We start from the raw sequence: 18,632 nt of genomic DNA on the forward strand, positions 1-18,632 counted from the left end.
TTCAGTGAATGTGCTTTTTGTTTGCCCGGTAGGATCCCAAAAATGTGTTATCTGGTAGGTCTAACTGTATATGGGGGAAACTCATCTCCAAAGGCTAATTTCCTCCTTACCTTTTGTCCTAATTTAGGATAGATTTCTTAGTCATTATCTTAAAATATACATGCTTTCTTCCATTAAAAAGATCATCATGTGTTTCTTATGCTCCATGTTATAAAATCATTTTAGAACAGGACCCAGCAGGATCCCTCCACCTGAATTCATTGTGCCCTCATTAACATTTTCACAGTACTTTGTGTGAGCATGCAGTAGTGCCATTTTAGGCTTTCACTCACTAAGGACATGTCTCTTCTTCTATAGTAGACTATGAGCTCTTTGAAAGTTGGCTTGTTCTTGTATCCCTAGAATGAAGCACAGTGCTTCCTGAGACAAAACAAGCCTTGATAAATATTTGGGTGAATAAAGAAAAACAAGGCACAGTACCAGGTAGTTTAGAAGCAGATGCAGATACCTTTCAAATCTGAGTGCTCATTAAAGGGTTCATGGAGGAGATGATATAGGAACTAGTCTTTGAAAAATGCAGGGGTCTTCAGTGGTCGAAGCTGTGGGAGAGGATCATTCCAGCAAATGGGGTGATATAACCAAAGGTCGGGAGGGTTTAATTCAAGATCTCTGGTTGGGGAAAGGAAGGAAAAATGGTCTAGAAGATACGTAGGGAAGTAGGTAAATTAGGTCAAGGAGGGTTTTGAATGGCAGAGTAACACTTAATTAGGCAATACAAAGTCAAAAAGATGATTTTATTTCTGTGTTTGTTTGCTTGTATTTTTTTGTGTATTTGCAAGATTCTGGGAAAAGTGAGGTGGAGGACTAGCAGTATCAGATTGTATTTTATCAAAAATAACCTGGTAGTGCTTTGTTAGATGGATTATGTATTAACTGAGGTAATGCTAACATCTGTAACAACTCAATTCCCAGATCTCAACATGGGGTGAATTTTCTTCATGTGGTAATCGAGAGACCCAAGCTCCTTCCACCATGTGGTTCTGCCATCCCTGAGAGCCTCTTTGTGTTCTGCATTCAAACAATAGAAGGGGAAAGAGACTAAGGAAGGGGAAAGAGCCTAAGGAAGGAGAAGCTCCATCTACTTCTTGGCTGCCTTAGCCCAGAAATGACACTCTTCACTTTTACTTCTATTCCGTTGGTAGGAACCAGTCATGTGGAATAAAGAGAGCTGGGAAATGTAGTCTCTGACCAGGAGGAGACACATCTCAGCAACAAGTCCTCCCTGTGAATTGGGGATTAAAATCTTTGGCAGGCACAGCTTTCTCTGCAGCAGATCTAAAAGAAGAACACTAGGATGGGAGGCCATGGAGAAGCCTTTACAACAAGCCTACATGGAGGAGAAACTCTGGCCAGAGCCAGGATACAGACAGGAGGAATGGGCAGGAGGAGGTGAGCGACACGTTTTCTTCATGGTTAAATTTCTGAAGTACTTCTAAATCAAGGGTAAATTGAAATAGGGTTCCATAACAACTTGTGAGCTGAGTGCTTATATTTCTAAATTAGATCAGGTCTTCTCCCAGTTTTTCCTCAGGCATTATTTTGTATTCCCAGAACAATGGTGTAGTCAGTCCTGGCCCAGTTTAAGTCAAGGAATTCACTGAGCTTAGTTCAAAGTCATAAATTGGGGAATGAGATGCTTCTCAGTGAAGCGATTAAGATAAGTCACCTACATAACCCTAGTCCCGATGTCCTTTCTTAAAGACCGATGAGGACGACAATGACCCATATTTTTATATTGATTTACCAAGGGTTGATTTATACCTCACTTCCTTCTCCAGGAGGGCTCTATATTTACAAAAGCTTTTTCAATTCTCAGAAATCCTGGTAATGGTATTATACTTATCTTTCACAGTGGTTTGCATGAGGATTAACTAATAAAGAGGACTGTGAAGTGCCCTGCCGAAGAAATGCTTAATTACTTGATGACTTAATGCTGTGAAAGTCTATTCTCCTAATTGCTTTGCTTTCATTAACCATTGCTGGAAGAAGCTTTTTGCGTTTAATTATCAGTATATTCATTTTAAGGATGAGAAAAGGTGGTATCTTCTTGTTAATTTGACTATGAGGTAACAAGACTAATCAACTTGGCCCCTGGGTTATCATTTTTCTAATTGCAAAACAGAAAAAAATTAATAAAGACAAAGAGCAATGGCTCCTCATTAACTAAATCTAAAATACCCATGTCCAGGTCTGAGTATAGCACTGTTTTTTGTTTTTGTATTTTTCCATGTAGAGACTTTCTGTAGGAAAAAAATACACATGTGACTATGAGATACTGATCAAAATGAACTGCCCATGATTTTACGGGACCTGGACAGGAAAGAACAGAAATGTGGTCAGAGACAAGTTTCAAATTTTTTTCTAAATGTATGAAACAACCTGACAATCTCTACTGACATTGTGAATAGGCACTGGTGTGTTATATATCCTACTACTGGTGACTACAAGAAGGAAAATCAGACCCTCTGACACAGTGGGCCACCTGGGCTTCCGTAGACAGAGTATGTCCTCTCACACAGTTGGTCCTGTGTCCTCCCTGCCTCTAAGGTCTTAAGGCAAAATGGCCTTATTGTGGTGAGGATAAGGCTGTCATGGGGACCAAGTCCTTGAAGCACATAAGACAGGTGAGCTAATTTGAATGTAGCCCATAGAATGAGGTCACTTTTATCCATGATACACACAGTGCTCCTGTCAACATTATTGTTAAATTCTGCATGAGGAATGATGAACAAAAGCTTCAATTTTATTGAAACTTAGCAGTCACTCAAATTCTCTTCTGATCTAAAAACCAGTCATTCCATACACTGACTACAAAGCCCTTTCACAAAGACTTATTGTTTTATTTCAAAGCCTGGGGTGGGGAGGTATCATTCTGTTTTATAGCTGTGGATGATGGTTGTAAGGGAGTAGAGTATAGCTAAATGACATCCAAGGAAATCTTCTGATTTAGCTATTTGATCCCATTTTATAAACGCAGGAAGCTTTTATCTACTAAGAATGGGGAAAACAGACTATATTTGAGGATTTTATTTATTTGAAAGAGAGAGAGTGAGCAAGGGAGAGAGAGAGAGAGACCGTGAGCTGGGGGAGGGGGAGAAGCAGACTCCCCTGCTGAGCAGAGAGCCTGATGTGGGACTGAGTCCCACAGGATGCTGGGATCATGACCTGAGCCAAAGGCAGATGCTTAACTGACTGAGCCACCCAGGCCCTCCAACAGATTGGATTTGGATTTGACATTCTTTCCACTGTTTAGAGTACTAGAGCTGAGGAAAAGTGATCAGCCAAAAGGCAGGCCACAGGGAGAGCTCAAGAAGGCAGGGATCTGGATTGTCCGGATTGTCCGTGCCTAAATGTGAAGCCCTTGGTTGTTGCAGGGTGGGTGTACCATTGGCAGTCAGATAGGAAATTCCCCATCAGTAACTCTCAACTACTAGCCCAACTAGAAGAAAGAAGAAAGCATAGAAAATCTGATAACCTCTTCATTGTTTGGCTCTGAAAACACAGCAAGGAGTATAAACTCTGATATGAAATATATACTTGAGCACCAAGAAGGACTCGATGCAGAGCTCACACATCTCCCCACCCCCCACCAACAAAACATGGGGTCAGAGAGGCCTGGATTCAAATTCTGACTCCATGAGTCAGAGAACCAATGAGTTCTACAAAGTTGGCCATGTGACTTACCCTCTCTGCACTTTTGGTTTCCTGATGCATACACTGATGACAATGATAAGGCTTATCTCGTTGAGTGGCTGTGTGATTTAAATGGTATAGTATATATAACACACCAATGCCTGGCTGTTACTATCATTATTGATATTTAGTATACCTTTCTCACTGCCAGAACCCAATGCAATCCTTTATCTTAATTACACTTACAAAAGATTTACCCAGTATCTTCTTATTGTGTTAGCTCTCTTTCTTTTTAAATATACTTTATCTCAAGTAAATTGTAGTCTTTGAAGGATGGAGATCTATTTTCTTAGGATACTCTAGAGTGCTCAGCACTGTGTCATGTACACAGTGTGGGTGATTTACAAGACATTTCTGGAATTAATATCACCTTGGTATCCAGCTCTGACCTCATTCCCACCTTCTCCTTATTTACTGACAGCTTTAGAGTCAATGGATATTTTAATGGAAAAAGGCCTGGAGGTGGAAGGGAATGGGGGCAGGGGCCATGACTATTGCTGGAAAAATCTTGAAGTTATGAATCTAATTAGCCTAGACTAGATTTACTTCAACTCATTAGTTATGTCTTTGGGCAGGAAATGTCTTTCCTCCTCATAGAGTTCATGTTAGGGTAAGTATTCTGTGTTGGTACAGGGGGAGGGATTCAGCAGCAAATATTGTCTTTTCTTTCCTTCCTCTACACTGATAACATCAATGAAATTAAAAACTTCTACAAATTTCCCTTACCAATACAGCTGCCATGACTAGCTGTGGATTATTACCTTTGCGATACCCAAACCGTGTTCATACATATAGGCCAGATTGAACATGGCTTGTGCGCTGTGGTACTTGTCAGCTGCAATGCTGTAATGTGTGGCTGCTGTCTGATAGTCTTTCTTAGTCCCGTAGCCATAGTAATGGTAATCTCCAATTTTCACTCTAGCAAACGCATTGCCTGATAGAAACGTTAAAAAGAGAAGAAAAAAATCTGATGATTTGTGTATGGTTCCTAGTAACTCAGTGTATACTAGTGGTAGTATACATAAAAAAGAAAAAACACTCAGAATCTTAGAATCAAGATTATATATAATTTATAGAATATAAAATATAACACTCAACACTAGCTGTTTTCTTTTTTTTTTTTTTTTTTTTTTTTTTTTACTAGCTGTTTTCATTGCAGGACAACTTCCATGGTATAGTACAAATGTTCATCTGCTAGGATGATTTTTTTTAAATATTTATTTGTTTATTTATTTATTTATTTATTTATTTATTTATTTATTTATTTAAAGAGAGAGAGGGTGTGTGCACAAGCTGCAGGTGGTGGGGCAGAGGGAGAGACAGAATCTCTAGCACTCTTTCTGCTGAGTGTGGAGCATGACACAGTGTGGGGTGGGTTGATCTCATGACCTTGAGATCATGACCAGAACAGAAACCAAGTTGGTCACTTAACCGACTGAGCCACCCAGGTGCCCCCAGGATGACTTTTTTAAAATGTAAAGTCAAATCATGTTATTTCCCCCTGGCCCCCAAATGCTTCACTTTGCACTTAGAATAGTACCCAGACTCCCTACCTGACCTCTCAGTGGTACTTCATCTGCCTTCCACCTCCCTGACTAGCCTCATCACATGTCAATTTCTTGATATGCTCTAGCTTTCTTAATATTCTGTAATACTCCTTCAATGCACCAAAGTCATTCTTGCCCCAGGACCTCTGCATTAAGATTCTCCATGTCCCTCAGCCTGTCATGTTTGGACTTCTCTGATTCTTCATTTGCTGGTTTCTCATTATTAAGGTCTCACTGCAAATGTCACTTCCTTCCTAGATGCCTTCTCTGACTACTTTGTCTAAAGTATCCCCTCATCCCCTACTCCAGTAGTTACCTATCTCACCTCCATGTTTTATTTCCTTCACAGCACATGTTGCTGTTATCTTTTTTTTTTTTAAAGATTTTATTTATTTATTCATGAGAGACACAGAGAGACAGAGAGGCAGAGACATAGGCAGAGGGAGAAGCAGGCTCTCTGTGGGGAGCCCAATGTGGGACTTGATCCCAGGACCCTGGGATCGTGACCTGAAGCCAAAGGCAGACGCTCAACCACTCAGCCACCTAGGTGCCCCTCGCTGTAATCTTATGTGTTTACTTTCTCTCTCTCATGAATTTATTTTCACTCTCTCTTATGAGGACAACAATTTTGAAGTTCTCGATCACTGATATTGCTCCAGACCTAGAATGGCATTTGCAAATATTTATGGAATGAATGGACAGACATTTTTAGAAAATGCTTTCCTCAAGTGTTAAATAATTTAGAAATCCTACTTTCCAACAAATTTGTATATATCCAGGAGTAGAAAAAGTTCGTGTAACTTTCTAAGATATGAGGCTTCAGTCTTCAGAAGGCCACTTAGGGATAACCTCTAAGGGTCTCTTTGAGGTCCATGTTTTCATTCACTAGAAAAATTTTAATTGAAAAGATGAGGAAATGCTGGGATGCCTGGGTGTCTCAGTGGTTGAGCATCTGCCTTTGGCTCAGGGTGTGATCCCAGTGTCCAGGGATTGAGTCCTGCATCAGGCTCCCTGCAAGGAGCCTGCTTCTCCCTCTGCCTATGTCTCTGCCTCTCTGTGTGTGTCTCTCATGAATAAATAAATAAAATCTTAAAAAGAAAAGATGAGGAAGTGCTAATCTAGGACATCCATCTCAGGTGTGGCCAACTTCTATAGCATGGTCTAGAGTTACATGGAAAAGGAGGAAGCACCCCCAGTAGTATGGTCTGACGTATATATTAAGGGCTATAGGACTCCTTCCATCCAAAATTTCTCCCACATTTGGCCCACTGCAATGCCTAAAATCCTTTGAAATCAATTCCTTTGGGTATTGAAGTTCTCTTAATCTTCTAGAATCCTCTATTAAAGTGTAACACCATGAGCCATCTTTAGCTCTGAGTAGAGGTATCATCATAAAATTCATAAGCAGCTAAAGACATTGGTTAAAACAGGATTTGCTTCCCAGATGCTTCAAAAGGTACAGGTAGTTGGGGGCAAGTCCTTCTAGAAATGCCACGCAAGAGAGGGGTCTGCAGGGACCTGAAGAGGCAAAGTCCCTTAGAACCTTTTTCTTAAAAAAAGATTTTTTAAATTTTTATTTATTCATGAGAGACAGAGAGAGAGAAGCAGAGACATAGCAGAGGGAGAAGCAGGCTCCCTGCAAGGAAACTGATGTGGGACTCGATCCAGGACCCCAGGATCATGCCCTGAGCTAAAGGCAGATGCTCAACCGCTGAGCCACCAACGCATCCCAAGTCCCTTAAAGCCGTAATGAGAAACCCACTCCATTTCTAATTTTGCTGGAAGTTGCTCTCCATTGACCTGAAGATTCTTTCTGGGCCATAACTACAAAAGGACAGGACTTCTGTGCATTTTCAAGCTTTAAAAGCAGTAAGCAGGGTCTCTGAAGTCCCTAAGAAGGAAGGCAATTAACTAGTAGGTTTTCCAGAGGAGTCAGCTCCACCCTAATTGGGGAGCTGACTGGGAGCATGTGGTGACCCTGACAGGCTCTCAGGGGGTCACCTGACAGTGGGAGGGACTCCCCCCTGGAATTTCACAGTCATTGCATAGTGACTGAATCCTGAGGGGTCACCACTCTTCCTCACCAGTGATTAGAAACATTCATCATTACATTTTCTAACCTCAAGGGAGACATTCAGCAGCCCCATCTCCAGGGACACTCGTGCCTGATCTCTCTTGTGACACAGAATTATTTTTCGCGCTCTGACATTTTTTTTTATATTGGTGAATTCTATTTAATATTAATGTCCTCTCGCATTCAATGTCTCTTTTCCTTGGTGCAATTTCCTGGCTTAGAATAAGCCTGTATTTGCTGCAATTGAGCTGATTTGCCATAGCTGAGAGATTGGTGTTGTTTCTCTATGCCAAACAGGGTCTTTACTGCATTTTGGGAAACACACACTTGTCTTCTTTAGGGAATTTCTCGCTAAAATTGCGTGGATGGCTTGCTGCTATGTTACCGGCTCAGCTGGATCTTCGAAGGCACCCCTGTGATTTTTTTCCCCTCGGCTTCCTATTAGTGTCACTTGGGAATTATTTTTTATCTCATTTACTTCTTATAGAAAAGAGAAGAATTGACCTTACCACGAGACAATTTTAAGAAATGGAATCAGAAGCAAAATTGCTCTTTTAATGCGCAAGAGTTCCTCACATATCCAAATCCTGATAGTGAGAGCTTTGCTGCATTTGTTTGCTTTTAATAATGCCAGCTATCAATGCTTTCCCACAGGTACAAGTGCACCTTCCCCATCACATGTGAACTCTGTACACAGGGCAGGAGAAGCCCAGGGACATGGAGAGGATCTTGATATTTGACTCAGGGTTTTGTTCTGTTTTGTTTTCTGATGCTAACACGTTAATAGTGATACTAAAGATCTGAAGTTTGTAGTGATCATCTACATGGTATTGTAAGAGAGAAATCAAATGAGTCTTAGATCGTGAATAATTTTGCCTATACATTCATTGAGACATAGGTCAGTTTTCTGATAAGTTCAGGAAAAAGTCAGCAAATGAGTAACTGAGTAAAACTGTCATGTTTCAAACAACTGCTCTGGACCATGGAGACAGAGCCATGGGAAATTCCTATGGTTTACAAACTAAGGAACTTAAGAATAACAAAGAGAAGAAATTCCTGGAAATGACCCCTTGCCAAAGACTGGCTAAGATTGGTAGAGTTGGAAATACCACCTAATTAATACCCTGAAGCTTTCTGCTTCTATGCCCAAGAACTCAGTTGGAGCAAATTAATGACTAATAGTGGACAGGGACCAGGTATGCGCTCATCTTTACCGAGGTTCTATACCTTGAATGGCAGCTCGATTCCATAGGAGAAGTGCCATTGGATACATCTTCTCCTTTTCAAGAATTTTAGCCTTTTCTAAAAAAAGGAGACATTTCATTAGGAAGGCTTAAAATACCTATGTAGTAAAGTCATTTATGCATATGTATGATTGGGGAATTGCAGAGAATTTTAACTTATCTTACTAGATTCCAAAATGAATGCTGAATTGCTTTGAGCTACTTCATACCCCATTTCTGCAAGTAGTGCATACTGAACAAGAGAAGAATCTATATCACCATCCTTATAGGCAAAGTATGCTGTCAGGAATTTCTCAGCCCAGTGGCCTAGTTCACAGACTCCTTTATAAAGCTGTACATGGAAGAAGAAATCAAGTAGACTAGTTAGCCAATATACTTCATCTCAGGTAAACGATAAGTGATAAATGAAGTTAATCACCAGCTTCTGCTGGTTGGTCAGGCAAGGATTTTATTTTTTTATTTTATTTTTTTTATTTTTTTAATTAATTAATTTATTTATTTATGATAGGCACACAGTGAGAGAGAGAGAGAGAGGCAGAGACACAGGTAGAGGGAGAAGCAGGCTCCATGCACCGGGAGCCTGATGTGGGATTCGATCCCGGGTCTCCAGGATCGCGCCCTGGGCCAAAGGCAGGCGCTAAACCGCTGCGCCACCCAGGGATCCCCAGGCAAGGATTTTAGATCTAAAGCATGGCTTTTAAAAATTATGTAGGGTAAAGAGATAATACTTTCCATAGGCACAAAGATTACAAAGTGTATATTTTTTTGGTCTTGAGCTGAAACTTCCTGAGGATCATTTTAAATTTACGTAATAAACTCTCCCGACTTAGGGGCCATTTGGCAGGACAAGAACGAACGTATCAACTTCCTTTTTTTTTTTTTTTTTTTTAAGGATCTTTTCTGGGCACTGCTACTCTGCAAGGGTGAGTTATAAGGGCCACAGCTGATGTGGAAAGTAGAGAATGCAGGGAAGACAGTGCCTGAGGGTGTAGATGACATAACACGAGGGTGGTGTGCAGAGCAATGTGGGGACAGATGTCAACATAGCTGAATAGCCCTTATGTAACCAAAAGAGGTTAGCCATACATAATTCATGAGGAAGTTGGCAAAGGAGCAAATCTAAAGATAGATTATTAGCTGGCAGCCTTTGAAATGAGTTTCAGAGGGGCCAGATTGCAATATGGAGATATTTATATTGGTGCAGCGAAAGTGTTTAATAAATCAATGAAGGTCATTAAAGTCCTAAAAGCTTCTTTTTGAAAAGTACATCACTGGCTTGGGCTGAAAGAACTCACTTTCTCAGCTGTCATCCAAATCATCAAAAACCTAAGGACCTTCTTTTCTGGGAAGAAGTGGGCTACATTTTCTGGGATAAACCGAGCCATTCATTTAAGTCACAACTCCCAACCCTACTTAGAAGGGCCAAAACTGCCCTGGCCATTTGACTGAAGGTGGAGGCAGAGCTCCTTAATGAACTTCTGAAGTGAGCTCTGAACCTGATGAAAGCCAGATGCACGAGAGGAGGGATCATTCCCTTATTCCCTTTCCCAGCCTGAATTATGGTACAGCTTTTTTGCCCTGGCAAATGTCAGTGTTCACACTCTCAACGGGGAGAGGTGATATCTATAAAATCGAAGACACTAACAACTAACTTAAGGACAGTATCACCTCCTCTCTGTGATAAGTGAATAATTCTTTAAAAGCCTCCTGTTACTTACCTCCACAGCAGTTCTGCACGATCTTAACACTCCTGTTCCTGTCGCGTACATCTCGGCCAGATAATAAATGGCAAGGGGCTGCCCACTCTGAGATGCCAAGTAAAAATATTTGAAGGCAAGTTTATAATCCTTCCATACTCCAGAGCCAGCTGAAAATTAAAATTATTTTGAGCCACCCCTTGTTCATTTTATTTTTTACATTATACTCTATGGGTATAATGGTCACAGTGATGCCTATTTTATTTTTAAAATTCTTTTTATTTTTAAAGATTTTATTTATTTATACATGAGAGACACACACACAGAGAGGCACAGGCATAGGCAGAGGGAGAAGCAGGCTTCCTGCAGCGAGCCCGATGGGGGACTCGATGGGGGACTCCAGGATTACCTCCCAGCCGAAGGCAGATGTTCAACCACTGAGCCACCCAGGTGTCCCACCTACTATTTTAAATAGGATGAGAAAAGCCAACCAGAAGTCAAGCTGTTATATAGATCCACTATTTAGAGGGAAAAAAAAGTGAAGTTTGATTGTAAGTAAGAACATGGAAATTTATGTTCTTGACCCATTCAGAAACCTGAAGAAGACAGACTCTATAGTCTCATGAAAGTATCTCCTCAATACGGCATACTTAAGGTTAATGAAAAGGCGACCAAGAGGTGGTCTCTGAGGACCAGGGACAACACCAGGATGTGGCTCACCATCCTTGTCCTTCCACAGCGGGAGACCAGTGGAGCTCCTCCCAGCCATAATTACAGAGTTTGGAACAGGCAAATCCTAGCTCCAGGAGGCCCCACTCAAGATTCGACTCATGGTTGGAGCAAGGAGAGGCATTTGGGGCTAGGGTGGAAAATCAGCACGCTCGCAGCAGCTGGGATTCTTTTCCTGGCTCTCTTGTTACTCCTTTGTGAGCTGGGCAACTTTAGGTCCTTCATTTATAAAAAGAGAGGCTTTCAGTAGATGGTCCTTAAATTGTCTTCCAGCTCTCAACATTTCATAGCCTTTAGAAGCAGTGCTGCTAAGAACAAAGGCTCTGGAGGCAAATCTTTTGGGTTTGAATGCCAGCTCCACTAACTGTGTGATCTTGGGCAAGCTGATGGATTTCAATATGGCTCAGTTAGCTCATCTATAAACTGTAGGATACTCCCTAGACATATTGAGAGGTCTAAATGAGTAATTACGCAAAAAGACTTAATAAACATTAGCCATTACTATTACCCTTATTCTAGAAGCTTGAGGAATCTGATAGATCCTGGGCCTGGGACTTGTAATGAACTAGAAGAACAAGGCCATCTTTGGCAACCACCCAAGACAGTACAAAATAGGCTGTCCCCCTGGGCTACTGTGAAAAATGCCAGCTGATGATGCAATCTGCTGCTGCCCTAGCTCTACCTCTGAAAGGAAGGACATAGTGGGGACTCAGATATGTTCAGATCTCTTGGTATTCATCTTGGGCACTCCCCCTCTCTCAATCCCCACAGAGTATGACAAACTTTCATGGCTTTCTGAGACCTATCTTTGCTCTCAGACGGCAACTTTGTACCTCCTAGTGCATACCAAAATTCTTATGTTGTCTTTTCTCTCTTGTCTCTCACTCACTGCAGATTTACATCTACACCATTCTTTCCTCCATCTCCCCAGTCTCTGAGAATGAGAAATCCCTGCTCTTTAAAAAGACTAAGGAGGCCTCCACCTACCTAGGTGCAATCAGATCCTAATGCCACCCAACCTTTTCCACAACCTTTTCATCAACTATCTCATCACTCCCAAGACACATTAACCATCTCCATTGGCTAGCTCTTTTTTTGCCAAATATTATACCCAGGTCTCTATCATCTTGAAAAGAACTCCCTATTGGTTCTTGGTCCTTGGTCTGTCTCTTCATGCCACTGTTCCATTTCCTTTCTTCCATTTAAAGGCACACAATTTCCAACAATAGAATTTATAAGAATTTACTCGTCTACTTTCTCACCTTCTAGTCATACCTCAATCCATTGTATCTGGCTTCTACCCCAACCAGTCTAATGACCACATAAACTTCTCTATATTGACAAGTCCCATGGATTCTCACCCCTTTCTTATTTTTTTTGTTTGTTTTTTGTTTTAAAGTTTTATTTATTTGACTGAGAGCACAAGCAGGGGGAAAGGCAGAGGTAGAACGAGAAGCAGGCCCCCCACTGAGCAGGGAGCCAGATGCAGGGCTCAATTTCAGGACCCTGGGATCATGACCTGAGCCAGGGGCAGCTGCTTAGTAACCAAATGAACCATCAGATGTCCCTGTTTCGTTTTTGTTTTGAAGAAGCAAGCTTCACATTGCACTTATTGTTCCTTGACAGTTCTATCCTGTGGCTTCCTTAAGATCACTTTTCCCACCTATTCCTCTGACCATGCCTTTTCAGTCTTTTCGTGACTACTCTTTCTCTGCCCATCTTTTCAATACAGCACTGAGAACTACCAGATTTCTGACCATGGTCCACCATTCCTCTCATGCTCTCTCTCTTTTCTTTTTGCAGTCTCAACTACTTTTGACTAACTCCTGTATGTTGATGCCTCTCAAACCTTTCTTTTCAAGTCTGAACTTTCTTGTGAGTTTCTTTTTTTTTTTTTTTTAATTTTTATTTATTTATGATAGTCACAGAGAGAGAGAGAGAGAGGCAGAGACACAGGCAGAGGGAGAAGGCAGGCCCCATGCACCGGGAACCTGATGTGGGATTCGATCCAGGGTCTCCAGGATCGTGCCCTGGGCCAAAGGCCGGCGCCAAACCGCTGCGCCACCCAGGGATTCCCCTCTTGTGAGTTTCATACCTGCTTTTGGGTATGCCCATTGGATATCACAAGGCACCTCAAACTCGACCTTTTCAAATGTGACCTTCCTGACTGTACCTCTTTGCCTCCTCCCTCAACTGTTCTTTCCTTAAGTCTTCAAATTCCTCCTCAAATTGCTGCCTCAATATTCTATCTAAACAATCACTCCAACAATTTAACTTTTGTTAAGAAAGGAGTAGACTTAATAATGCATTTGTCATTCTTGGTACAATAGCCATATTTGTAGCACTTACAGTAGTACATGAAGCCTAACTGAAATTGTGCGTTGGGCCATCCTTTCTCTGCAGCTTTCTGAAAGTATTTAAGTGCCTCAGCATAATTCTGCAAGATAATTACACTCTATTACTCAAAGGTGTATGTATAACTCCATGGTAACAATTGCCTTCCACTTAAAAAAGAAAAGAGTATAGATAATGCCTTATGTGACTTAGGCTAATTAAAATAGTATCAGAAGTATTATACATTTTATTTCACTATTATATTAGATTCTATTAGGAAATAATTCTCTCATTTTCACTGTAAATTATGTCTTTTCTTACACTGACAGTAGGTTTTGTTAGATAATGGGGGAAGATCACTTAAAAGGTTACACTAAGAGGTTAAGAGGTTACACTTAAGAGGTTACACTAAGAAGATAAATTTATCAGAGAAAATCCTCAGGGGTTATATGATTTCTAAGGTTACTTAGCATCTATCATTCTAAGATATAATTAGGGTTGTTATTCTTGTCACAAATTTATTCTATGTCTCTTTAGCAAATATTCCACTGGATTAATTTATTTTCTATAATCAAGTATAATAGTCTGGCAAACCAGGTATTAGAGACTAATTCCTTTAAATTAGTCAACGATCATGAATTTTACCCTATAAATTGCTAGAAATATGTTGAAAAGATAATGAAATTATTTAACTTACCACAGGAACTCCTTTCCCATAAAAATAAAGAAGACCGAGCCCATGAAGACCAATTGCATTGCCCTGGAATAGTTTTAAAAGTACAAAAAAAAAAAAAAAGTACAAATAAAGTCCCAAAAGAATTCATGATAAGGAAAATTATGATAAAATCATTCTATATATTTAAAATGCACCCAATAGGGGATTAATCAAGGCAGGTTAATCAGGCACAGTTGGTAAATTATTCTGTTTCTATCTAGTTTTCCCTTTCATACATTCATAACCCCTTTGACTAGAAAAGAGGGAAAGAAAAGTCAAATCTTTTCTCCATTCTTTCATTCAGCATTTATTTATTTAGTGCTTGCTTTGTGTGTAACTCCTTAATAGGTGTTGGACTGAGGTAGGAGGTGAAAGTTCAAAGACGAATGAACAATGATCCGTGCCTCAGGCTAGGTATCACTTCTTAATATAGCCACATCAAATGTGGTAAGTAGAATTAGATCAGAAATGTTGTGGACACCTAGAAGAGGAACACTCAACTGCCTGGATCAGGCTAGGGACTGAGGGGATTGAGTTGTCAAAGGATGACCTTTGAGCTTGGTCTTGAAGGATGTGTAGAATTTTCCAGAAGGGATAAGTCTATCCAGACATGTCTTACCTGCTTTGGTCAAAGGAGGTCGACATTAGTAGCCAAAAAGCATTTTAGAGATTCTGCAAATGTCAATCTAACCTTTATGGATGGTAAAGCATTGTTGGAATATGTTTCTTTACTCAAATTTGACTGCTTATAACATCATCAGTGTCTTCTTTTCCACTTGATGCTAAATTAATTACCATTTATTTTTCTGATTAGTATTCTAAAGAGTCTAGGGAAGGGAGTTTTTAGCACATTTTGGAATTTAGCACATGTTCAAATTTACTGATATTTAGCATATCAATCGTGGATAAAGAGTGAACCTTAAAAGTGACTTCCCCAACCAGAAACCTCACTTTTATTTTTGTCTCCCATCATGCATTTCACCCTTTAGTGACTAAGTAAGGAGGTACATTTGGCTACTTAACTGTCATTCAGCAGACCTGTAGGTTTGTTTTACAGGTTTATAGTATTTCCTCAGGAACTCAAGTTTTGATAGAAAACTCTCCAGATTTCTTAGTACTACTTAAATGTAGTTATTGTGAATGCAGCCGGAGTACCCCTCAGTGATGCAAGAATAGCACATAACTAAAGGAGGCATAGTTGGAAAATAATTTCAAAACTCCAAAGTTTGAGCTTGTGCATATCAAAGAACCAGTTATTTTAAGAACTGTATTTAAAACAGATTGTATACAACTGCTCTCTTCTTCCTGATTGTACCCTGATTTTATCTACCTGTGGTCCTAGGACTCTTGGGATGGTCTGCTCTGGGGGTAATAAGGCCTGGTGTGATGGATGTACTAAAGTCTGGTGAGTCTGTCTTCTAACTATCCTCACTCAGACATTGAGAAAAAGGGAAGGGTAAGAAAATGAAAAAAGAAAGAGTAAGGGAGAAAAGAGGGTAAAGTTTCTAGCTTTTGACTCACCAACTATTTAAGGACCAGAGGATTTATTCATAACGTAGCCAACTCAGATTTACCTTCAGGGGACATTCAGGTAATGTAAGAAGTACATTAACCCCGGTAATTAGAGTAAAAGAGACTGACAAATGAGCAAGTTCCTGCCCCGTCTAAAGGCAGAAGCAGCACCTCCACTCCTCTCTGTTCCAGGCAAGTTATCACATGGAATGGTCAGCTCTTCCCATTTTCCAAGAAAAGCTGGATGTCTAGACTTTCATATGACATTTTCTAATTTTTATTACTGCAGTATAGTTGACACAGGATGTTACATTAGTTTCAGGTATATAGGATAGTGATTTGACAACTCTCTATACATTATGCTATGTTCACCACAAGTATAGCTATCATCTGTCACCATGTGAAATTTCCTAATTTTTGAAACACTTTCTGCGCCAAACAAAACATAGATATAGGCAATCTCTCCACATATAACTTCCATGTTAGGGCTTAGTGCTCTTGCTTAGGTTAATTGACATGGACCTAGAGAGCAGATGGTCATTTATTTACCACATATTAATGAACCCTTACTATGTACTAAGGCCACACTTATCCACCTCTAGTTGAGGAGACATGGTCTTCAGACAGTAGGAGAGAAGGCACAATGTAGAAGCAGTACAGTTGCAGCATTACAGAGGGTGAATGTAAGGCAAGTGCATAAGAGGGGAAAATGATATGAACCAAGGTGGGTAGAGGTTGCTTTGTGGAAGGAGAGAGGATTGACCTCTCCTCTGGAGATGACTAGGATTCAGAATGAGGGGTTGGGGGAAGGTAGGCAAAATGACAAAAGCGTAGAGATAAAAATGGGCCTGATATGTTCAGAGGTGTGAAAGAGAAAACCAGAATATGGTCCAATATGGACCCAACAGGATAACTGCTCATGTTTCTGAGTAAATAAGATAAAAGAAGTCAAAAAGGCTGTAGATTTGCATACTGGTACTGATCTAACTTAAAAACACATTTAAAAAGATATGTGTATATACCTATATCTATATGTATGTGTGTATATATATACATATATATATACATACATATATATATATATATATATATATATATATATATATGTTTGTTTTAAGTAGTAAAAGAAGAGAATGGATATGCAGAGTGGAAGACAGAAACTCTTTACTTTGGTAGTGACCCCAAGTGAAAAATCTAATAAACAATCCAGGTGGTGATAAAGGGGTATATGGTCATGTCCACCTGATGCCATTCAGAATAATTACCCTAAATATAATTTCAGATTTTCTCTGTAAAGGAAGGTTGCTTAGGTTTAGAACACAAGTAGCTCAGATCCCTGCTGGTTACACACCCCGAATAGTTTGGGAGCTGGGTTAGTTTACACACCCAACTTTTGGCATTATTCCTTTGGGCTGACAAATCAGCGTTACTTGCCAGACCTTACTCTATTACATTACCCCACCTCTTTTTCAATCTGCTTTCCCTTGTCATTCCTAACCTAATGGTACTCCAGATAACTATCCTGCTGAGCAAAAATTTCATATAAATTACAAGGGAGAGGAGCGGAGTACCAGCCTTCTCAGTAATTTACACCACAATAGCAGCAGCTCGGAGGTGCTAGTCATTTATAAATAGGCTCCTAAAGCAGCGTGTGGGCTTTTAAAAACTGAGAGCAGTTGAAAATATTCCCCAATTTGAGCAAATCTTTACTCTCAGTGTTGCAGTATACGGGTTGTAAGACAACACATGCTTCCTACTGTGCAGGGTTTAGAAAGTTTACCAGAACCATTCCCCAACATTAGGCTGATGGGTGTTGCAGTGAGGATGTTCTTAATGTACTAATGGGATTCAGAGAGGTCTACTGAGTTTCATCAGACAGAGCCCAGGAGTCAAGGTAAAAATTTTAATGGCAGGAGAGATATTATTCCATTTTTATATTCCCTCACAGATCCAATCAATTCTGCCTTGAATATGCTTTGAAGTTCACACCACCTAACTGGCCCCAGACTGCAAAAGATAATAGCCTAATAGCCAACACACTGTCTACTGTAAGCCAGGCACTGCTTTAAGTACTTTGGAATACGAGGCACATAAATATTAACACATTAAATCCTGGCAACAACTACCTATATTCCCATTTTACAGGTGGGGATATTGCGGCACAGACAGGTTAAGTGTGTCACGGGGTCACACAGGCAGAATGCTGCAGGGCTGATGTTTAAACCATGGATTCTGCCTGCAGAGCCATGCTCTCAATCGTCTTGTCCTAGTCCCCGGGCTGATGATCTTCCTCCTGGGCCAGGGGAGTTTCTGGCCTTTGGGTGAGATTGAACTGGGAAAAACTGAGCATTGCTTATTTGTCTTTGTCGTGAGCTTAGCACAGACATTGAATTTTCCTTTCTGCAGTCATCATGTCTTTTACTTCCTGTTTCCCGAGCTAGGAGCTAGATGGCCTCACCTACTGCATGGGGGAAGGAAAGCTGAGCTTTTGTCTGGCCTCCTGCTAGAGCAGCATATGTCATTGCCACTTTTCATTTATCGAGAAGACAAGATATGTCTCCCTCTATCCCAACGCCATATTTTATGTCAATGATATTCCTCTTCTCCGGGATGCAAAACTCCCAGGCTCACTAGCTGGGTACGGGGCTTTGGAATCAACTCTTTGGCATCAGTCTGCGTGTAATAAAAGCCAAATGTTTTTCTGTGCTTACAGAAATGGGCTGAAGACGTACCTTATTGGCTGCCATGGAAAAGTATTTGAAGGCAGTAGCATTATTTTGTGGTGCTGCAGCATTCCCCTCTAAATACATCTGCAAAAACAAACAAAAAGGGAATGTAAAAAACTAGGTATTTGCAGGTGATTAAAATATGTTTTAGAACTACAAAGAAGTGATAATTGCACAACATTGTGAATGTAGTACATGCCACCAAATCACATGCTTTAAAATGGTTAATTTTATGGTATCTGAATTTCACCTCAATTTTAATAAAAGGAAAAACCAAGGAAATAATCTACTTACATACATT

General features: G+C 40.3%; 2 protein-coding genes across 3 annotated transcripts in view; one reads left to right on the plus strand and one right to left on the minus strand.

Annotated features, from left to right (window-relative positions):
- NDUFAF5 (NADH:ubiquinone oxidoreductase complex assembly factor 5) overlaps nucleotides 1-18,632 on the plus strand; it is a 129,073-nt gene that overhangs the window by 63,968 nt on the left and 46,473 nt on the right. Inside the window, exon 10 of the transcript XR_011996981.1 lies at nucleotides 973-1,449. The gene's annotated coding sequence lies outside the window, so the exon portion shown is untranslated. The remainder of the gene's footprint in view (nucleotides 1-972; nucleotides 1,450-18,632) is intronic.
- The window catches only part of SEL1L2 (SEL1L2 adaptor subunit of SYVN1 ubiquitin ligase), a 62,280-nt gene that overhangs the window by 4,044 nt on the left and 39,604 nt on the right, over nucleotides 1-18,632 (minus strand). Inside the window, exons 9-15 of one of the 2 annotated variants that reach the window (XM_026002396.2) lie at nucleotides 18,338-18,415; nucleotides 14,076-14,138; nucleotides 13,394-13,481; nucleotides 10,337-10,485; nucleotides 8,784-8,949; nucleotides 8,602-8,676; nucleotides 4,515-4,687 (exon numbers count right to left, since the gene is read on the minus strand). In XM_026002396.2, the coding sequence (XP_025858181.2) occupies nucleotides 4,515-4,687; nucleotides 8,602-8,676; nucleotides 8,784-8,949; nucleotides 10,337-10,485; nucleotides 13,394-13,481; nucleotides 14,076-14,138; nucleotides 18,338-18,415 (792 nt within the window). The remainder of the gene's footprint in view (nucleotides 1-4,514; nucleotides 4,688-8,601; nucleotides 8,677-8,783; nucleotides 8,950-10,336; nucleotides 10,486-13,393; nucleotides 13,482-14,075; nucleotides 14,139-18,337; nucleotides 18,416-18,632) is intronic. The other variant, XM_072736412.1, reaches the window with a different exon arrangement.

Source organism: Vulpes vulpes, chromosome 14, assembly GCF_048418805.1.
Source record: "Vulpes vulpes isolate BD-2025 chromosome 14, VulVul3, whole genome shotgun sequence".
NCBI lineage: Eukaryota > Metazoa > Chordata > Mammalia > Carnivora > Canidae > Vulpes > Vulpes vulpes.